This window comes from Balaenoptera physalus (assembly GCF_965194825.1).
Source record: "Balaenoptera physalus genome assembly, chromosome: 5".
NCBI classification, from domain to species: Eukaryota; Metazoa; Chordata; class Mammalia; order Artiodactyla; family Balaenopteridae; genus Balaenoptera; species Balaenoptera physalus.
The window spans coordinates 28,830,725-28,854,871 of NC_138884.1; the positions used below are offsets into that span (position 1 = coordinate 28,830,725).

The window sequence follows — 24,147 nt, forward strand, 5'->3', positions numbered from 1 at the left end:
GGACCTACAGTTGGTTCATCTACAGTTTAGAATGATGATTCTTGCCTTGCTTACCTCACCATGCTGTAGTGAGAGACAAATGACATGGTATCTATGAAAGTGCTTGGTAAAATTATTGCAATTTGGCAAAATCACGTCCTATCCTTGCTGGCTTTCCTAAATGAATCAAGCTTGCTTTTTATAACCCTGTAATCTTGAGTATAAAGTATGCTGTTAATCACAAGTAATCATAACAATTTTCCCCTAAACGAAGATCTCCTTTCCGCCAAAGAATTAAAAGCACTTTTCCTCTGCTATTAGTTAAAGCAATCATATCCATAAATTACATCATTCTCTGCCTATTGTCTGAGAAAATGAGGTAGAAACCTCTGACACCTAAAAAGCTCATTACTTCCAGGAGGAAATGCTGGAGAATGGCAAGGAAGCTGAGGACGTGACGTCACTCGTTGGAATTTGGTGAGGAGCTTATATTCTAGATCATATAACCAAACTAACTGGCTCCCATTCTGAATATGCCTTAATCACCACCATCACCTGCATCTTTCAGGCTCCTAAATTGAAAAATGAAGCAACTCTCCAGCTACTACTGGGAATAAACTCTACTACTGAGGGGAAAAAGGGGAGAAGTTTTCTCTTAATTTTCCAGATTAGCTTTGTATAGGAGATAGGTTTTCAACTCTCTTCCTGTTGCCCACGTTGAAAGGAACTTATTTTGATCAAAGACGAGTAGTATTGCATGCTGTCTTTCTTGTGTAAAGGCATATAAGGGTTGGATCAACTGCTCTTAATCACATCTTTGAAGAGTGTGAACATAAGGGTATATAAGAGGATGATTTTACATTCTACTCCTATACATTGTTCTTCTTCCTTCATAGATACCTCGGGTTACAGGATTCCACTGGGAGAAAAAGTAACCTTTGCAGTCAGTAGACAGATCTTTATTGGCATGAGGAGCAAAGTCAAGCATGTTCACTGACCAAAACCAACAATCATATAGTAAAGGGTTATGTGGTAAATGGTAGCAAAACATTTAAGTCATGAAAACGCTTGGAGGACACATGAGCTGGGAGTATGTTTGTTGGGGGTGAGAAATAGAGCAGTTTCTCATGCAACACTAACACATGATTCATGCATAATCAAATACTCTATTGGAGGCACCCTCAGCAGCTGACCCCAAGCAGACTCATTCTGTTCTTTATCTTTTGGAGATCAGATCCTGCCGAGCTAGTGGTGAGAGAACACTGAGCTTTGCCAGACACTGCTTCCTTCTCTTTCATGGCATCAACAAAGTAAAGTCACTGATTTACTTTTCTGTCTCTCACATTAGACTACAACTTATTTGAGAGCTGTGTCCTCACTACACTGAAGAAGGCCTGGAAGAAAGGCAGAGAGAGAGATAGAGAGGGACCAAAGGATGGAGGAGGAGAGGACTTCAACCCAAAGGCAGATTGAGGGTTGCTATTTATATTCAACATTAGCTAACTTACCTCTCAAAAACCATCACATAAGGTCAATATTATTGACTTATAGTTTTTAGAGATGAGGAAACTTCAGGTAAGAGATGTTGAATAACAACCAATATTAAAATGGTAGACTAGAAATTCCATTTTGATTCCAAAGACTTGATTCTTCCCCTATAGTTTCCCACAGCATTCTGGTACCCAGTAGGAATTGATCTTCATGAAATTACTAGAACTCTGGGGACAAGCCAGACAGAGGAAGGTTGGGGAGAGGGAGCCCAGGAAGGGCCAGGTATAGGTGTGTGTCACCTCACAGGAGTAAGATTAGGTTTTGGTTATCTGAGATTTGAAAATGAGCCCAATGGCAAAATTCTGAACTAAGAGATGACTCTAGAAAAAGGACAGGCTGGTCCCATGTACCCTTAAGTCTGAAAACAACAGTATCATGTAATCACGGATGGAGCAATCACTTGGCTAACGGATCAATCAGCTTGGGTCAAAGGACATAAGGGGCCAGTATTAATAGAGGACAGTGTTAGCATCAAGGCCCCAGATCCATTCATCAGCCTGGGATATAAAACAGGGAGTGCGTTACAGGGAGGAAAGGTGATAATTCACTTTGTAGGAGATAATTATGAATTATTATTAATTCCAAGCAAGATAATTATTTTGGAGTTAGGATGCTAAAAATGGGTAGGCAAAGATTCTTGAAGATGTACCTCGAATATCTGATTTCTATCCTAAACAAGCCACTTTCCATAGTATCTCTGTGAAAACATATGCACAGAGGAAAATAACCAGCAAAACTCCATTCTCATTCTGATAATTTTTTATTCATGAGGTCAGTGCATTTAGTAGATCCTTTTTGTTTAGATTGCTGGTACGGCTGGGACCTACTCAACTTTCTTCCCTACTAAAATTATCCAACCCCTCCCCTTTTCAGGCCAGGGAAGAATAATCAGTCTCCAGATTCTGTTTAGCCCCTCAGCCACATGAAAGGTTTAGAAACAAAAACAAAACAACAACCAAATAAAACAACACAACAACAACCTATCAGAAGAGAAGATTGCTGGGCCATCCCCCTGCTCCCCCCCTCCCCCCAAATAGCAGTCATTAGCCTGCTATTGAAGGAAGTAATGGAAAATTGGTGGGTTAAAGTCTAACCTTTATTAAATGGAGCTTAATGTTGTCCTTGACCTTAATAAAACCCAACTTCGTGAAGGTGAAGTGGCTATCAACTTTTGCTCAGCAATGAGGGCAAAAGTCAGTGGGGAATGAGCAGCAATATTTATTCCATTCTGAGTCAGGTGCTGATCTTGGTTCTTATTTATTTCTGGGTTAGGACCTAAGCTAACATGCAGGTCAAACCCAGTGGCAGTAGATGCACACAGCTGATGGATGTAGCCAGGAGTAGCCAGGAGGCCATTACACCTGGCAGAGTGAGCCATGAGGGCAGGGAATATGGTGCTTACTCAGCATGTCACACATTTATGAGCTTGGTGGCATCAAGAGACATCCTGACTGCTTTGGATCAGCTGTTAACTTAAAAAAAAAAAAAAAAAAAAGTTCAGCAATGCTTAGCTGATCAACTTTTCTAGGGACAACTTTTGATCAGCAAGAATGTAAAGGCTAAACCAGAGCTGATATGGGGGCCCTGTTGTATCTTTATCTCCATGCACAATTTGTCACTTGTCATTACCAATTTCTGAACACTTTGATTAGAACCAGTTAGTAAATTAACAAGGCCAATCTCATCTTTAAAAAGAAGCTTCAGTCTATCTTTGAGTTGATTGAGAGCAGTTTGCACTATACTGGCCTAGTTCCTCCACACTGCAATCCTTTGCTCTTTCCATAGCTTGATAGCTCTGCTCTCTGAATCCTAACCTTACCCAGACTTTTAGGTGAAAGGAGTTGTACATAAAACACTTTATGGTACAAATCGGCACACGTATGGCCCAAGCTGCATAATACACACATACCTGCACACACACATATAAACATACACATACATCATGTCCACTAAAAATAGCCAGATATGCAACATCCATCAGAATTAAGTGAGATTCCCCAACCTCTGCTTCTTATTGAGCCTCCTGCATAATTTCATCCACCTACTCATGTAAAAATCCCTGACCTTGGTTTCCCAATGAACACACTGCTGGCCTCACTCCGAAATTCAGTTCCTAGTTACACGAGTGGACTCAGATGGTCAGACACTGTTTCTCCAGCAGTGACCTCTCCACAGTCCCTGGTTTGGATCTTGCCCAGACCTATACGATCAGCTCTCACATGATCAGGTCTACACTTCATCTTCACTGATCATCACGCTCATGCCATCATCCCTCTGATCAAAAGCAGGCTTAGTACTGCAGCAAGTATTCACTCTTCTCTCAGCCTAGAGGCACCTCTGTAGTTGGGTCGACCTAGATAATTCTACATATTTCTCTTCAGTCTTCAAAATGAAAGCTTCACCCAGGTCGGTCTCCTTGCTATCCTAGAAACATGCTGCTGATTAGCTCAACATATATTTTCTGGGCATCTGCTACCTGCCTGCTGAGTGCTCAACATCAAAGATATGAAGGAAACCTTGGAGGAACTAATATTTCTAACTTGACATATACTGCTTTTTAGGCTTCAAGTGCCTTCTCCTTTACCTTCCATCAATCCAAATTCTCACCCTTTCAAGTCTCACCATTTCCAAGAACTATTCATGCTACTCTCTCTTTGCTTAACTTGTATTTTCTTTCTAATAGACAGTGGGCTCTATGAGGGAAATGCCTATTATTTATTAATCCTTTTATCCTCAGGTCATAGTACTTACCAGGTGATAGTAAATAAAAGAATGAATAAAGGAATGAAGGAAGGAAGGAAGGAAGAAGAAGGAAGGAAGGAAGAAATGGTTTCTTCATCTTCTTCGACCTTCACATAACTACTCTCTTAATCCTTCTGATATTGTTAATGTGTATCACATAACCACCTCTGCTCTGGGAATACCTTTCAATAGTATCTCTGTTTGTTTTATGAGTGCTGGGCATTCACTTGAATTAGATGATTACAGCTGTTGAGGTCAGGATCCATTTTTGATGCTTAATTTGTTTTTCCCCAAGTACCTATAGCACTGCTTCACATTATTGATGCTTAATTAACATTTGGTGATTGACTTAATAGCCTGCTACTTAGGAGTAAAAATAAATTAAGATACAACTATAAGAAGTATTAGCACATGTATCGTCAAATTGAAGTTAGAATTAAGCTCATATTCTGAATGGTTGAGTTCACCCTAATATGTGTCACATCAAGCTAAAGCTTTCAATTCAGTGAAAATATGAAATAAAGCTTTTGTTTAATAATAAGTAAAAATAAATCACCGATTGACTAAAGCTTTTAATTTAAAATTGGTAATTGCGTGTCAGCCACACACCATCAAACAGTCGTACAAGTGGTTGAATTATATGACGTTAGTGAGTGTGCTGCATGCAACCAATTTCCAGGATTGATTTTTTTTTTTTTCACTGAATGTACCCTGATATAGCAAGACAATAGTCTGCCTGTATAGACCTTGGCATTTCTTTTAACTATTCATTAAATTTGGTGTATTCAAAAATTTCTACTTAGGAATAATATCTCACTATTCACCTCAGAATGTATTAAAGTTTAGGGGCACTTGATTCAAATGTAATCATAAATTTCTAAAGTGTGTGTATGCAAGTTTGCATAATCATTATATGCAGGCATATCAAACTATCTGACGCTGAACCAGGCATTGTTAACAATCAGCAAAGTATCCAAGGGAGATGATGGGATCCATTATAAAACCACAGGAAAATCACCATTACATGAATAAGAAGAAAATATCTCTGTTAAAAACACTAATTTGAGTTGGAAGATGAACTGCTGATTCAGCAAATCCATCTGTTCACTTATTCTGACTAATTCTGAAAAATACATTGAACTGGTATGTATAAAACACTGTATTAGGTGACATAAAACAGGGGGCTGAAGGTGGATGTATTAGTAGGATTTCATGAATACGCATGCCCATAAAGGTCTCCTTTGGGGTTTCTTTTCTTTATTTATTAAAAAAATTTTTTTTTAACATCTTTATTGGAATAGAACATTTGTGCATTTTGACAGACAGTCGTGAACTTTGCCTAATCACCTTTTGTGGACTTTAATATCAGATAAGTATTCGGAGCACATTTCTCCTGGGTGAAATGGACTGGAGAAGGTCAGGAGGGTTACCCATCCATCAGGAAAACAGATGCCAGAACACTTGCTGTTGCCATACAGAGAACAACTGGCCTAATTCTCCCTGTCCTTTCTGATGGGGAGAATGGATGCTTTCAATGTCCCCTCCTCACAGCAAGATTCACAAAACCAGGCAACCCTATTAGGCGTGACGTAGGAAGGAAAAAGAAAAAGCTGGGACAAGGGGAAAATAGTTGCTTCCAATTCATATTCACCGGTAAACATCTGAAATTATTTCTGTGTAACCAGGCCCTTTGTAATCGGCACATGAATAATCAAATAAAACGAAAATCCCCACCACTGGGTTTCTGGAAGCTTCTGGAGGCCTTAACTCATCATGTTCTCAACTTTGGTCATCTCTGATGATGTTCTGTGTCCATCCTGAATTTTCACCACTTTCTATGTTTGGAGATAATTGTGAAGATGACTTGAACAGTCACCTCAGAGTTGATTATGACTCTGGGAAATATCCACTAAGGAGAGAGGGATTTAACCGGGTACTTTTGATTGGAAGAGAGAAAGAAAATCCTCCAAAAAATTCATGAATTCTAATGGAGGAAAAGGTACTGACATGGTGCAGAGTTATATTAAATTTAATTATTCCATGTTTCCAGCCAAATAAGCAGGTAGACAAGAATAATAACTTGAGGGGAAATTTCAAAGTCATTAATTTATTCTACAGATGAGTATTGGGTACCTTTTATGTGCAAGTGCTCTGCACATAAACACAAAAGTGAACACAACACTGTCTTTGCCCTTTAGGAGTTTATAAAGTTGATGAGCACATGGAAGAAACAGACATATAAACAACTGATTATAATTCAGCGTTCACGAGGCTGTGTGATCATGGGATGCAAGAATAATGCTTTATTATACAAAATGTTTTGGAGTTGAATGCATACATATGTATATATACATACATCTCTATCTGGGTATCAATAACAGAAAATTTGGAAATAAATGACCATCTTTTAGTGGACATTTTACTGATTCACGTAACTAAGTCATAAGGTATTGCTTTAGAAAAGATAAATCACAGATTAGTATCTAGTTGTCTATAAGAATTCATTACTTTTAAAAAATGAGAATGATTTATTTCCTTCTTATTAAGATCAGGTCAATGGTTTCACATAGCATAATTCTAGCCAGTCAGAGAACTGAACAGAATTGCTTTGGAATATAAATTTGCATAGGTACTTCTGCATTATGCATGACCTTAACTACTTTCCCTAGAGGTAAGGTCTAAGATGGAGACAGAATCTGGTAAGAGAAGTTGAGAATACAGATCACTGCAGATTGTTTGTGGAGGAGGAAACTGGCTAGATAAGTTTTATCCTTAACAGTTAGTAATATTTTGCAGCCATGTATGCTTACTGCTACCAATGTTGACAATATAAATAGCTCTATCAATACTCCTGTCAAACTGAAACATTCATATTTGTTCTACACATCATTAGAGAAAGGTGTAGTAGAAAATGAACTGTGAGAATCTGGTAAAGAACATACCAGAAAGATGTAAGTCTTATTCCCAAATTCAATCTTTGGGAATACTGAGTTACAGAGAAACCACAATTTTTTTCAGGCTGTACAGAGACTTTATTCAAAGGATGTCTGACATAAGTATTACTGTGAATTTGTGCTATTGTTTCTATAAGCTATGAAATTACTGAAAACGTATATGGATTAATGTGAACCATCTATTGTGCTTATGTGACATAAACACATTTTGCCATAATAAAACATAGCAAATGTTCTCCTAGCTTAAGAATGAAAACTAATTTTAAATCTGATTTACATTTACAACATGAAGAAGGGAAATTAAGTGGCTAATATGGATGCTGAATCGCTGCCTGATATACAAATGTAGTTCAACTAAAGAATGGTTTGGGATATGGCTAAATAATAACAGCAGTTTTCTTAGTCCTGCACCTTGCTGGAATGGATCAGAATATAAAAGATCAGAAGTGTATCTTTTTTCTTTAACAATTACTGAATGAGGGTAGGCAGATTTAGCCCCAAACCCGTCAGTGTAGTAATGTTGAAGTTCAATCACAGTGTTCTAGAGAACAGCATAATTACTGGAAGCCACAAAAACTGGGTCAATTTAATACTTTGGTTGGATGACATGCCTTCACATTTTGGACAGACTAATCTTGGAATCCCAGCTGTTGGAAGCATCTGTTGTAGAGATGTAGTGACAGAAAAGCAATATGTCATCTTTACCAGCTAAAAGATGAAGAATGCGATATTAGTCTATTTCTTTGCACAGATCGTCATAAAATCCCAATATTCCTCTGGGGTTTAATTGTATACTAACTTTTCACGAAAATAAACCTTTAAAGCTCTCAATTATTTAATAAGTAAAATTCAGCAAATAACAGACTTTTTTTGGTCAGTGATCATTTTCGTTTCAATCTCTTCCTTATTAACTAGATAATTATTATCCAGATTCATATGTCATCAATTTTGCCAACAAACATGCTGAACAGAGAAAGAACCTTCTCACACTGATAGTTAACAGAGATTCTCCTGACCTCCAAAAGAAAGGTGTTTTATAGGCATCAGCTCAGTAGAACTCAAGAGTAATTTACTAACATGAACTTACTTTCCAAATATTTATTATTAGAAGCTAAATGCAGTTGTGCAAGTTAGGCAGTTGTTAAACCTACAGTCCCCACCAGAAATTAAATAAAACAGATTTTGTAAAATGGAACTACTTTAATCTTATGTGCAAACCTAAATCAACCTACGTGATCAGAGAATATTTTTGTATGTCACAGAAACCCAATTAAATTAATTGTTTAAAACACTGAATTATTTCAGGAAGTTGACTAGACTTGTAATCAGTGCTGAAACTTTTCTAACACTTAATTAACTAAGAAAAGTGGTACACAAAATTATGTTTCCAATTCATTTAATAGCACAGTCTCTAAAGGCATTTCTAATTAGCTACATTTTCTTTGGATTTACTCAACTTTTCAAAGTTAGATAAAGATTTGAAAATAATGTTAAATGGTTATGACTTTGGTGAATTCTTTTAAATAAGGGATTTCCATCTCTTAACAAAGGGATATTTGTAATAGAAAGTGGTTGCTAAGGAACGTCAATAAAAAATGTTATATAACAAACTTGGTTATTGTTTGCAAATAGAGTAAAATTATATTAGGAGAGGAGAGTTAGAAGTAACTTTTCTGAGTGGGAAAGATTTTCCTTGTAATTGTGATAAATTTATCAGGGCATTTATATGCTTTCTAGAAATAGTGGGTTCTGGAAGAAATTCAGAAATTGTATGAAAGGAGATAAAGAGGAAGATGCAGATCATTATTACCCTACGCTAACCAAACAACCCTGGGAAACTGAGAAGGCACTCCTGCATCAACCGGAAAAAAAATCAGGCAGACTTTTTCCTACCAAGGTATTCGCAAGTGAATGACTGAAGGTGAGCCAGCATCTATGCAGACTCCTACTGGAATATTGGCTGGCCCTCACAAGCACTGGAATTTCCTATTTTTTTCAAATGTTGATAATAAGCAACCCTACCCATTTTCTTTGGTGCCTATTCGGAACTTTCACCACTCTCCTCAGCCTGTCCTCTCTGCCCTCTTCTGAACATGGTTCTGCTTTAATGATCAAAGAAGTCATGCAGGTTAATATCTAAAATACAAAAAGAACTCATATAACTCAATAGCCGAAAACAAAACAAAGCACATAATTAAAAAATAGGCGGAGGAACTGAACCGACATTTTTCCAAAGAAGACACAAAAAGGTGCTCGACATCACTAATCATCAGGGAAATGCAAATCAAAACCACAATGAGAGACACCCCACACCTGTTAGAACAGCTGTCATCAAACACATAGTAGATAACAAGTGCTGGCGAGGATGTGGAGAAAAGGGAACCCATGTGCACTGTCGGTAGGAATGTAAATTGGTGCAGCCATTATGGAAAACAGTATGAGGGTTCCTCCAAAAGTTAAAAATAGAACCACTTTATAATCCAGCAATTCCACTTCTGGGTATATATTGGAAAGAAACAAAATCACTGTCTCAAAGAGATAGCTGCACCACCATGTTCATTGCAGCATTATTTATAATAGTTAAGATATGGAAACAACCCAAGTGTTCATCGACAAATGCATGAATAAAGAAAATGTGATGTGTATATATATATATACATATATATGTGTGTGTGTATATATATATATTTTTCAGCCATAAAAAAAGAAGGAAATTCTGCTGTTTGCACCAACATGGATGGGTCTTGAGGGCATTATGCTAAGTGAAATAAGTCAGACAAAGAAAGACAGATACCATGATCTCACTTACACACAGAATTTAAAAAATACAAACTCGTAGAAACAGAGAGTGGATTGGTTGTTGCCAGAGGTGAGGAGGGGGAGACAAAATGGGTGAAGGTGGTCAAAAGGTACAAACTTCCAGTTATGAGATAAATAAGTGCTAGGGATGTAATGTACAACATGGTGACTATAGTCAACAACACTGTACTGTATATTTGGAAGTTGCTAAGAGAATGGATCTCAAAGTTTTCATCCTAAGAAAAGAAAATTGTCATCATATGAGGTGTTGATGTTTAAATATATCGTGGTGATTATATACATGTATAAAATCATTTTGTTGTACACCTTACACTAATGCAGTGTTATATGTCAGTTATAGCTCAATAAACCTGGAGAAAAATACGTCAAACAAAGAACAAAGAAGCCATCCAGGCCCACGCACCCTCACAAAAGTAAAATCCATTTTTACACCTTCCCTGCGTCTCAGCAGAGGAGCACGTCTGCCCAGGACTCGTCCTCTACCTGCCTGCTTGAATTTATCATCTTCTCTTCTTTGCAAGGACCTTGTTCTATCAGTAATAGCCTCTCAGTCTCTTAGCCTCTTACCTGGCTTTTGGAGTAATAAACACGGTCAATTTCACGACCTTTAAAACAAAACAAGTAAGCAACACACACACACACACACACACACACACGACCTATGTCAGCTAAAGTGTTCCTGTCTAAAGGTTCACCTCATCTTCTTTCTCATATTGTTAACTTCTATTCACACTTAAATCTCAGGAATTACTTCTGGAGATCCCACCCTGACCACCAGACTCCCACTTCATCCTGTGTATAATCCTAAATTGCACTGTCATTGCCATTGGTGTCTCTAGAGCCCTGAATAGGTCACGAAGCCCTCGCAGCCGTGGGCGGGTCACCTATGTTTCCCCAGCACGCGGCACAGTGACCCAGGCAGAACAAGGGCTCAGTAACACCCACTGTACCAAATGCTTCACCATAGACCTCAACTCACCATGTTTCCTACTCTCTCCCTCTTTTCCCATCATAAAAAGTTTCTGTATTTAAAATGTTGATCTGAAGTCACATTAGCAGAGCTAACCTTTTTCCACCTGTCTCTCTCCATCCCTATCACAACATTTTAACTATTTATTGACATATTTTTATCTACCACTAGACTCTGAGCTCTAGGACCTAATGATCTGACTTATCTTCCCTTTTGGAGCACCTGTGGATATAGAAGTTCTCAAAAGTTATCTAAAAGGAGGGAGGGAAGGAGAGGGGCGATTGGAGCCACAGGAGGAGGGCGAGGTGTGGGAGTGGGTTTGCATAACACAATAAGGTGAAAATTATGAAAACAAAAGATACCCAGTTCCAAAACTCTCACTCGACTTCATATAAAAATGGCAATCATTTGTCAAAAAGTTTACTGTATGTTTATTTAAATGAAATACAAGTTCTATATCTACCCAAACTCTTTCAAATTCACATTACGTATTTATGATCTACCCCATCTCCCCATTTATCTCAAGGAGTAATATTGATCCTCATAATAAGATTATATAATTTACATATCTTAAAAAAGGAAACATACAGCAATAATATTAAAGTAATACAATGCATTTGCCTGTGCTTTTCCAGGTCATGGGGCGTTATCACACAGGTAAATCATTTATCTTAGGACCACACTAAGAGCTAAACAGAACAGGTGCTGTTATTTTCACTTTACAGTTGAAAAAAATTGAACTTCAGAGATGTTAAGAGGTATGCACGCCTTGGAGCTATGAATAAATTGAAGAAGAAGGTGACGGTAAAAGGAAGAAATATTAGATTTGCTCTTTTGAAAATGATGCAGTGGGAGAAATGCAATCTTAATCAGCAACAACAAATACTTATTCAGCATTTACCCATGGAGCCCAGCTCTGTCTTTCCTGTGATAGAAATTTTATCAAAAGAAAGAGCAGGTATCACTTCACAGCACTTCAGACAGCAATTTTTTTGAAAGGCCTGAGCCTTTCAAATAATTTACTACCCAAACACTTTTAAATTTAGGGTGGCAGGAAAAGTAATCGTTAACTATTTAACATCTAATACAGCTAGCATACTACAGCATTTTCTTGGTTTAACATATGATACAGTAAAGCGTTTCCTTCTGTGTGTGTGTGTGTGTGTGTCTGTGTGATGTGCATATACTTCAAAAGGTTCTTGGATAATGAATATGCATTGATTCAGGAAAAGCACACTGTTCCCTCTCACCCAGAGAGAGAAACCTTGATTTTTCTCCTGTCTTTTTCTGCCCACCTACGGTTCCTATCACCATGTTGGCTTCTTTGGTTTATGTGCCTTTACTAGTTATTTTTTCAGATGCTTTTATGTGGCCATTCTCCTGTCAATTTTAGAGCCACCTGGAGCAACATCTTTTTTAAACAAATAATAGAACCCATGAACAAGAAGGACTTAAGAGATCTTTGTGTCCACTGCCATATAAATGTTAACACTTCTTCAGGCGTGTCCAGAACTTACACGCTGGATTGCACCAATGAAAATACTCGTTGCATCTAAGTAGTAGATTATAGATGATTATTGACTCATTTTCTAAAAAAACAATTTTAATGGTTTATATTACCTTAGCAATAAATAAGGAAAAGTATTGATATTATAGAGTCTTGCAGTTGTGGCATCCTTGCTTTGACGACATTTCTTGGAGATATTTATTCTTTGACTGCATTATATGTACATAAAATATATATAATGTATATGTTATATATAGAAGCTATTTGATAGCAAATAGGTTTTCACGTCAAGTAAATGTGATCAGGAATAAAACTTCCATTTTATCATTTGCCCCGAGGAAAAATGTAACCTATGTATCCACAATCTGTATTATGACTGCTTTCCGACTTGTTTTCATGAAAAGCAGAGATTTTTTTTTTTGAACATTCTTGCTTTACTTTTCGGGACTAGACACGGAGAGGCAAGCCATGTGAAAAAACAAATAAAAAACTTACCCACTCTTCCTCATCGTAGTCCGAATGATGCGGTATGGAATCCTGCCTTCTCATCGGCGGGGGTGGGTCCTGGGAACTGCTCTCCTCTGTGCTGTTCTTAGGAGAGGATGGCTTCTTAAGAACACCTCCTGGCCTGGCAGTGTAAAGTGCTAAAAGGGCACTTCTGACCAGCTGATCCTTGAAGGCATGTACGAAAAGCTCTGTCTGGAAAGAAATTGACAGAGATTCAGCACAGACCTTTGAAAAGGTCAGTGGCAGATTTGCTGGCACTTGAGTGGTGTGGATGGTGGAAAAAGTGCAGGCAACAGAGAGAGAAAATGATTCATATGGATCAATGGAAAATAGTTTGGTTTGGGTTTCCGACAAGGCCTTGAGTCCTATTCTAAAGTTAATGCTGAGGTTCTATATGCATTATAAACACCATCTGTCTCCTCAGCCCACTCTCTTTTAGTTCCAGATCCTGTCTTTGGTGATGTATTTCACTGGGGAGTACCATTTGAACACCATCTCCCTGCTGTGCCTTTCAAGTAATTCCAAATACACCTTTAAAGAAAATGTAATCAGACTATGTTTATTTTGTATTTTAAACAGAGTTAAAGGCTAAAGAATGACATATCTCGTCAAAAAAAAAAAAAAATAGAGGCAGGAGACCTTTTTTTCTTTTTAGCATCATGGACAGATTTCAGCAGTAGAGATGACATAGGCAGTCTTCCCCATGAAAACATTTGGCTTTTATTCCCCATTACTACCCTCTAAACTGTCTCCTCCACCAAATGGTTTCAGTAATGTTCAGTGTTAACGAGGTTACTATGAAACTTGCCATGTAGGTTTTACAAGCTGGTGGTAAACACCTAGTAAGTACTATCGTAATGATGGCTTTCCAACAATAAAGAACTTTACAGCTGTACTCTGCAATTTCCTGATGAAATGTTTAATGGCTTCACCCTGTTATACACTGCAGGGTGCAGTAATTGATTTTCTGTATTATAGTACACTTAACATACACGTGGCCTACCAATCTGTTCAAAGAGTAGAGAAGTAACTCAAGCACTGACCCACATTGTTAACATATTTATGCTTTGTAATCTGTTGGGAAGGGGCCCTTTAACCCACAGCATTATTTTGAATCACAGATCATTTACTGAGACACTCCCGGATATAATGCAGTCTTCACCAATGCTGTAACTCAAGGTAATCATTTACTGGTGCTCTCTCAATATGTAGTCAGCAGTGCCATGCTCAATAACTGTTACTAAATTGTCTCTCAACCTCCCTGTTGTAAGTGTGGACAATTACAGAAAACCAGTTAAACCAAGTGCAAAATAAGCACCTAATTAATAAGACCCTGTCATATCTGCATAGTTATATCTTTGCAATGGATCGTGAAATTCTAGAGCTAGAAGGGAGTTGAGTGGACTTCTTCACTAACCAGATTAAAAAACTAAGAAAAAAGTGTGATGATCTGTTCTAGGGCAGACTGCTGATTGGCAGCACAAAGGGAACAGAGTCAAAGTTTTCTAACAAATTCAGTAGTATTTCCCCTTACTCCACACCATCCACCATGACCCTCAGCCTCGATCCTTCTGTCCTTCTTCCCCTTCTTCTCTAACTCTGGCTCCCCATGTGTTCTGAACATCTACCAGCTCTCATAGTTAATTGTGTCCACGATCGCTGATGTTAACTCTCTGCCCTGTGAAATTTTAATGGATGTTTTAAACACTCTTTTAATCTGTTAGTCATACTGAAGGCACTTTGAAGGTAAGTAGACAAGAAATATGGTAAAAAGAGGATATATTAGAATAAGAGGCTGGAAAATATTTTTGTAATAACTAAGAAAATAAAAATAAGGCAGAGCTTTTTTAATTAAAAGAATGGATGAAAAAGTTGGCTAGAGAGTACAAGTCAGTATAGTTATAGCAAAATGGGGGAACATGCTGTTTACATAATTTTCCAGAGAGCATGGATGTGTCTATCAATGTGAATTTAAATATTAAAAATGTGAATTTACTTCCTCTCAGCTTAACCTAACTATTTCTTTCTTGATAGTTTCAATAAATTCTTTTGATTTATTTTTGGAGCAAAACAGCTTGACTTCTTTGACTTCCTGCTACTACAGCTCCAGTCTCCATAACACTCACTAATTACTATGTAGCTGAATACTATTCACACCCAATGAAATTTCCTATGGTTCTTGTAATCACCACTATTTCCTCCCATAGCACGCACACAGAGTTTCCTCTTAATTTACTCAAATCTCATTTGGGTTGATTTAGCACCAAAGACATGGGAGATAATACAGTAGATTCTTGCAGTTTTACAACCTAGAATTTTGGGGGAGGGTAGCTGAATATAACGCACAAAATCTTAAACAAACACAATAAAAGCTGCTCTTCTACTTTGTGTGTATACTGAAACATGTATCTGACTCCTTGGAAACTCTCTGGACCACCCAGATGCTGTGCATAGAATCGTATTCTGTTAGAAAATAGCAAAATATTCCACTGCAATTTCCATCTGACCCGGAAAAAATCTTAATTTTTCTTGACCGGTATTACTTGGTAAATGTAGACCAATACAGACCCAGGTGTTTTACCATCAAAATAAATCAGCTTGAAGAGATTAATGTAGTCACACAATCCCAACACATCTGTATGTTGCTGTTCTTACAACTGAGATAATACTAGGGAAGTTAAGCATCAGGGAAGGAGGTGACCATGTCTCTCTGAGCTGCCTATTGACTCAGAGTTCTGAAAGCCTTTTTCCTTTTCTTACTTAGCTCCAACTACAGTAAGCGAAAGAAGAAAGGCTGACTAAATGTTATTGTAAAGGTAGGCAAAGCAATTAATTTAAAATATCGGCGTAAGATTATAGTAAAAAAGCATAAACTCTGAACCCAAGGCAGATCTATTTCACTTGTTCTATATTTTAAAAAGGAAAAGAAAAGAAAATGTTTTCTTGCCTTTCTGCCCATTTGTCCAATTCATATGCTCATACAAGTATCCTTCAAAGTAACACCCAGAATTATCTGCAAGTACAAAACTACTAAAAATTACTTCTCCTGGGGATACATTTCCTAGTTTCCTGAATACTAATGCCAGAGGAATAGTTAGAATATGTTCATTTAAAAATACTCTTTTAAACTAGAGAACTCAACAAATTAAGCAAAGTCCCATTCTATTTAGAATTTCCTTAGAGTCACTGAAAAAAATTCAAGGCCATGCCTAATCTCATCTGCAATACAAAATACCATAAAACAAGTAATTATCATTTTAATAGTCATGTATATGGCAAGAAAAGAATCCTGCTTATTTTAAAATTTGATATGCTTTAATTATTTCATAGTGTTATTCTTGACATTAGTACATTGATATGCGTTTAACATTCCCTAAAGCAAAGAACATTGAACTTTCAGCCAGGAGAGGTAGCTGACATCTGGGCAGCTTATATAAATTATCCACTTGACCTTGGCTAAATCACATAACAACTTTTCCCCAGTATGTACAAAATTACAATGCCTATCTGTGAAACCCTTACGGGAGTTCACTGAAAACTGTAAAGTGTACTCTTCTATTTATGCTTCTCTTTCTTGACTGACCTTTTCAGTTTCTGCTGTTGACTCATAATCCCCTGCTCACTCAAAATGTGGTAAGTGGACCCCAAGGGACCTTAAACCACATTCTCAAAAGCATTTTTCCATTGGTGATGTAACCCCTTCTTCCATAACTTCAAGTATCATTTTTTATTATGCCAAGGTCTTCAAAATCCATTTCTGCTTACCTCCTGAATCAGCATGGTCAAGGGTTTTCATCTGCAAGCTTTTTGAGAAGTCTCAGCCCGATCTCAAGTTTTTCAAATAAATGTGTTCTTCCCTGTTTTCCATCTGAGTGGTATCATTACTACTCAGCAACTCTGAGTCCAAACGTCTGGATCATTTTCAGTAATACTTATTTTCTGGGTCAGTGATCAATTTCTAGTCGTTAGATATTTTCAATAATTTCAAAGATTGACCCTTACGTTGTATCCCCACAGCTAATCCTAGTTAATACCCTTTCTGCATTCCATGTTGATATTTCCATAGTCTTCTTACTGGTTGATTTACTTTTCTTTAACTCTTCTTTTTTCAGGATGTTATCCAAGGTCATCAACACTAAAATGTTGACTTCTGGGTCCCATCTCAGAACTACTGAATCAGAATTTGTATTTTATCAAGCTCCCCAAAAGCATTACTGATATTGTGATGCTCAATAATTCAAATCTCTCTGTCCTTACTCAGCCTAGTTTTGGCTCTGAGGATGATCTTCACAAAGCAAGCCTCCAGGTCTTAGGCCCTTAACAACCTTCTCAGTACCTACAGAACAGACCTTCTCTTGGGTAAATAACTAGGAGTGAGATGGATAGCTCATATATATCTCTTTTAACTTTATGAGACACTGATGAACTGTTTTTCAAGCTGCCAACAATTGTGTACCCATCAGTGATAGATGAAAGTTCCAGTTATTCCATATCCTTCCTAACTTTTCCTATGCTCAGCCCTTTCGATTTTAGCTATTCCAGTGGGTGGTTAGTGGTACCTCATTTTAGTTTAAATTTGCATTTCCCTAATAACAAATAATGATGAGTATCTTTTCATGTGCTTATTTGCCATCTGTCTTTTTTGGTAAAATGTCTTTTCAATTCTTTTGCTCATTTTTAATTGTTTCATCATTCAGTTGTAAGAATATACATTCCGACACAAGTCCTTTGTCAGGTACCTATTTTATGCATATTTTCTCCTAGTCTATGACTTGCCCTTTCAATTTCTTAATAGTGTCTTCTGAAAACTTTAATGAAAGTTTTTAATTTTGAAAGTTTTTAATTTTGAAGAAGTCTTACATATTTTTTTTTTGGTTCATGCTTTTTGTGTTCTAAGAAACCTTTGCCTAACCCAAGATGACAAAAAATGTTCTCCTATGTTGTATTCTAGATGTTTGTTTATTTATTTATCTGTTTGTTTTTAGCTTGTATATTAAGGTCTATGATCCATTTTTAATCAATTTTTATATAAGTGTGAGGTAAACATAAGGAAAGGTTTATTCTGCATATGGATATCCAATTGTTCCTGCACTATATGTTAAAGATATCCTTTCCCCAATGAATTTCCTTTGCACTTTTGTCTAAATTTATTAAACACATATGTATGGGTCTATTTCTAGATTCTGTATTCTATTCTGTTGATCTATATATCTGTGCTTACACTAATAAGTTACAAACCATGCAATGAATATTATTTTTGTTTTAAAGAGTAAATATGTTTAAGTAAATTAAACTTTTGATTTTTAAAATTCTGTCCACATACATACCATTTCTGGCACTCTTTATTCTTTTGTGTAGATCCAAATTTTCCATGGTATCATTTCCTTCTGTATGAAGGATCATTTCCTTTAAAATGTGTTATAGTGTAAGTTTGGTATGAAATCTCACAGTTTTTGTCTAAAATGATCTTTATTTCACCTTTATTTTTGAGGGACATCTTCTCTAGATATGGAATTGTAACTTTTTATGTATGTCAGTATTTTGAAGATGTTACTCCACTATCTTCTGGTTTGCATAGTGTCTAATAAGAAGTCTTTTACAATTCTTATTTGTGTTCCTCTGCACATAATGTGCCTTTTTTTTCTTTTCTTTTTATCTGGTTGTTTATAATTTTCTCTTTACCTCTGTTTCTCAGCAATTTAATATCTGTGTTTCTTTCTTTTTTTTAATATTTACTCTGCTGGAGTACATTTTGCTTCTTGGATCTGTAGTTTCATAGTTTCATCAAATTTTGAAAATTTTGGTCATCATTTCTGCAAATATTTTTCTGTCCCCCTCTTCTTTTATTCTAGGATTCTAATTATATGTATGTTAGATTTCTTGGTATTGTTCTATAAGTCATTCATGCTCTGTTTTATCATTTTCAGTTATTTTTCTCTTTGTGCTTCATTTAATTATTTTCTAATCCTATGTTTGCAAGTTCACTATCTATTCTTCTGAAGTGACCAATCTGCTAATTCCACCCAGTGCATATTTTTATTTCAGAAATTATATTTCACTTTTCTTTGAGTTCTATGTGATTCTTTTTTTAATTTTCCTTTTTTCCTCCTCATCCTTTTTATATGTTTCTTTGCTTTCATAAGTATGTGAGCATATTTATAAGTGCCATGTTAAAGTTCTTATCTACTAACTGCATCACCTCTGTCATTTCTGGTTCTGTTTCTATTGCTTAATTTTTCTTCTAGTTACGGGTTATATTTTCCTGCTTCTTTGCATGCTTGGTATATGCTTGTTGAATGCCAGGGGCATTTTGAGTTTACATTCTTGTTGCTATATTTTATTGTATTCTTTTAAAAAATGTTGGGTTTTGTTTTGGTATGAAGTTAAGTTACTCAGTAGGAGGACTCAGTAAGATCATTTCAAACCTTATTTTTAAGCCTTGTTAGGGTGAATCAAGAGCAGCCTTCTTTAATCTAGGACTAATTTAGCCCCACTACTAGGGCCATGCCCTTCTGAGGGCTCTATGCAGTGCTCTACGTATGACAAAGTCTTCTCACTCTGCTGGTCAGGAGATAAACCATTCCGAGTCACGTATGACCACCAGAACTTATTTTGTATGCTTATTTCTCGTACTTATTTCCCTGGATTTTGATAGTTTATTCACATGCATATGCAAATCAGTACTCAGGTAAAGATTTTAAAGCACCCATTTACAGACGCCCAAGGCTCTTTCTGTATGCAGCTCCCTCCTTTTTGGTACTCTGCTCTGCAAATTTTAGCCATCTTGGCTTTTCCTGAACTCCACTTTCTGTCTCCCCAACTTGAGAAGTTGCTGTTTGGCTTCTCCCTCCTTGTGCTGCAGCCTGGAAACTGCCTCCAGGAAGAAACTAGGCAATTATAAGGTCACATAGTCTGTCATCTTCCTATGCTGCCTATTTTCCAATGCCTAAAAACCATTATTTTATACATTTTGTCTAGCTGTCTTTTTGTCGTTTGAGAGGATCTATATTACCCTATCATGGCCAGAAACAGAAGTTCTAATTCCATGTATTTTATGTGTTAAGTGTCATTCTTAATATTATTTTAATTTCTTACCTTTATTTTCCTTGTTTGTAATATTCTAATAAACGCAGTTTTGTTTTTATATAACAGTACTGATTTCACCAATTAAATATTTACCATATGAGGGAGCCTATGAAAAGAAGAAACATAAGTTCTAATCCTGAAATTTCACCTTCATTTACGCTAGTTACTTTCAAGTTCCCTTAGAATTTAACATGTATGTATGTGTGTATATGTAGATATATACTTTCACCAACTATGAAAAACAAACGAAAACTCATTGAATTCTTCTACTCAGTTTGGGATTGAGAGAGAGTAGTGGAAGTGAATAAACAATAAGAAATTCCTTCTCAGTACCTAAGTAATCAACATAATCAATGTTCTGTATATTTTATATATCTTCAACATCTTAGGATACTGACTTTCCGGCATTGTTATTAAGGAAACCGGAACATTTCTTAAGAAAATCCTGAGTTAAGTTTTAGAATGGAATGCTTGTTTCTTTCTTTGAATACAGCAGAATGCTTTGGTATACTATGTTAAGGTTGAAAAGATACTAGGAATTGGAAGGTGTTGGGTTTTCTCAAATATATTGTGAGCAAAGCCTCTACTGTTTGTGACCAAATCCTTTTTTGTTGTTGTTTACCATTTCACAGCTGCCACATTGTGAAATAGTCCATGCTTTTAATTTCTTAGACTGTAAAATTAAGGACCATGTCTGTGTAGTATTTGTCATACAACATTGAGTACAATACCACACACAATTAGGTGCTCAATACTGCTTTGTGATGAGAATAATAATAATAATGACTTTCTAAACAAGGTCTATCAATCTCTATGGAGTGGAGACTATGATGGGCATTTGAAACTAATGTCACACATATATCTGAGTAATGAGATACATGCCTACATTTGTGTCCTTACGTCTTCATTTTGAATTTCTTTACTTTACTTTTCTCTTTCTCTCTCTCTCTCTCCTTTCTTTTTGTCACAGTATTGTATAATTTGAGTCTAGAAAAAAAGGAAAATGCATTTTTTTATCCCACTCTATTATTAACCTTTCATATCTTATGTTAAAAATTTGGCTTATGCTTTGTTTTCTCTGTTGGGATTAGTTATGTAAAGTTGGAGTTTGTCTTTTGCTATAAACCTACATCATAACATTAAATAATTCTTTAATATTTTCATAAACTAATATGCAGCGAACAAACCCAGTTATCCTTCAGAAGATTCTTTTTTTCAGAACTATTTAAAAAAAAATAGAATAACTTAATTGAGGTTGTGCACATTAGGATATGAAAAATTTATAGTAAATTTTATTGTGAAATTTCAGTTATGTCCTATGGATGAGTTCCTAAGAAAACAACTCAAGAACTTATTTTCCAAACATGTCAGTTCAGATTCATTAAAAGAAACAAGGGGACTATCAATGAAGAAAAAGACCTATTCTCTAACCCACAGTGTGCAAGTCCCTGATCTTAAACATGAAATGTTTTTAAGTTAAATCTTGCTAATATTAAATTACACTAAAATTTAAGATGCCACTAAAATGATTTATCTTTGATGCTAGATTCATGGATCATAGTTTATTTTAAACCATGAGCTAGTAACTGTCTTCATACACTATGCAAAACTCTGTTAACTTAGATACTTCTTTGAAATTCTGGGCATGAATTCTTAAAGAAATGCATGGCTTGCAAATTTAACTTTAAAAAATCCGCGTGATTTCAAGTGTTGACAGATTTCTTAGTAGACGAAGCTTGTCTACTCAGTAACAAACAAACAAAAAAAAACATAGGGAAAAAAGTTGGAGCAATGCTGAATTAAAGGAGGAGAAAATACCTGCCCTGCCGTGCCCCCAAATCACTGCAGCAAGATGTGAAGGATGTATGAAATGACAAATCCCTGTCCAATGCACAGGAAGAATATAAATACTGCTCTGAAATCACCACAGTGATGTTCTGTTTGCTAGAATTTTCTGTTCAGGTGAACCCAGGAAAACCTCACCTCACCTACAAATCCAAAACAGAAACGACCCAAAAAGAAATTCTATTATTTTACTGGATGCGACACCCTCCACTTTTTTCCCCTTTTTCTTAGCCATAACATATTCATTGACTATTAGACATATTCATTGACTATTAGAATACTTAAGTATTGTTGAGAAGTTTGTCTAACAATTTTTTTTTTAATTTTTAAAAAAGGAAATATCAAAACATATATTGCATGGAGGATACCAGAAAGAGTTTCCATTCTGGAGTCAACCAGACCTGGGTCTGAGCCCTAGTTTTGTTTGAATCCTGGGTTTGACTTTAGTTGCATGACTTTGCACATTTTTTAAACTTCTCTGAGCTTCAATCTTTTGCTTTGTGAAATGGAGATAATATGGACCCACAGTTTGAAGGTTAAATGAAATAACCTAAGTCACTGAAGTCACTAGCACAATATTTGACAACGTAGGTAGTTGTAAAATTTGGGTCAATTTTTTCCTCCCTTTTCTTGATGGAGGTACCTGTTTTGGCATGGAAGGAAGGTTGCATTTTGAACTGGAAGTCTTGGGTTTTGATTTTTCATTTTTTAATTTATTAGACAATTCACCCCACCTTTCTGAATACATATTAGCTAATTTTTTCTGAAAATATATACTGGTTATACCCTATGAGAAAAATATGTGGAAATGTAGACTTTAAAACGTTAAAGAAGGGCAAGGTATTATTATTATTATAAATTAACATAACTGAGTCAAAAATATATACAGATATAGTATTCAGGTTTCTATGAATCTGTTCTTCAGGGACGCAAAGAACTACACTGTTATCTTATTCTAAAATGTTACCGTGAAAATTGTCTTTGGTCAGTTTCTTCAAGGGCATGTTCATTGGACGTATCTCATAATAAATTTCAAGACGTCCTCAGAATGCAGAGGTTACGAATGAGTGTACTGGAATTGGACTCCAGGATACTTGACTTTGCATTTCTATTCAAGCTGCCATTTGACTTTTTCTATCTGGGTTCTCTCCATATCATTCAGATGCCTTAATTCATTATGGAAATTGATGCTGAGTATTTACCCCATGCCAGACTACCATTCCTCTTTACATATACAAATGTAAGTCACCTTTGGAAAAATTAAGACCTAGGTCCTACTACATTTCAAACAATAACTAATACTTTTAGAAATTTTTAGAACCTTCTCCCAGTTGATAATGTTACAGAAAGTAAACTGAGGCAGAGGAACTACCCCATGTCACTGATAAGAATCCACATAAAATTCTGCTCTCAAATGAAGTGACATTCTGACTCAAAGGTATAGCTTCATATGCATAAAAATTAGGTGATCACCAGAGAAAATAATTTTCAAAATCTAATTTACTTCATTTAATACAAACAGGAACCAAAGAAAATGAAAGATGTCAAGGAAAAGAGAAAATATACCTCAACCAGTAATAGGTTTCGTTTCCTACTAGGAAAAAAAATTAACGCTCAGTAAAATTTGAAAAGAGAATGAGGCCAATTCATTTTGATCCTGTGGCAATACTTTGAAGCTTACTTTTTAACCTAGTCTATTTTACATTTCCAGATGTTATGAAAGGCAATGTATGCAGAAAGCAGTACCAACGGGGATTTGGGTATTTCATTTTCCCCACTGCAGTGATGATTTGGATCTTACTTTTTCTGAAAGCATCTTTAAAGAATTCTTCAAGCTGTCTGGAGAATGCTGGCTTGCAGAATTAAGCAGTAGGTCTGCATGGGTTGCTATAAGAGGTTGTAGTTGATTGATGTTGCTGAGAACTTCTTTTGCTTTGGCTGTGTTTTCAGGTGAATAGTAAATAAACTGGTATCCAGTACTGCAACAACAAAGATAAAGGCAAGTTACACAACGAGCAGGAAGACTTTTCAGCACTTAGTGCCAGATGGCAAATGATAAACAGAACTCCAAATAGCATTACTTCCTATTGAACAGATAAGAACTATTCTAAGAGATTTTTATGATATCCAAAGAGTGTTTAAAGTCAAATGACCAAGATATTTTGTAAGACTAGGTGAAATAAATC

General features: G+C 36.1%; 1 protein-coding gene across 10 annotated transcripts in view; it reads right to left on the bottom strand.

The window, feature by feature from the left end:
- The window catches only part of INPP4B (inositol polyphosphate-4-phosphatase type II B), a 750,879-nt gene that overhangs the window by 111,048 nt on the left and 615,684 nt on the right, over nt 1-24,147 (bottom strand). For all 10 annotated transcript variants that reach the window (XM_082463351.1, XM_082463352.1, XM_082463345.1 and 7 more), the window contains 2 exons: nt 23,763-23,940; nt 13,019-13,222 (listed from right to left, as the gene is read on the bottom strand). In XM_082463351.1, the coding sequence (XP_082319477.1) occupies nt 13,019-13,222; nt 23,763-23,940 (382 nt within the window). The remainder of the gene's footprint in view (nt 1-13,018; nt 13,223-23,762; nt 23,941-24,147) is intronic.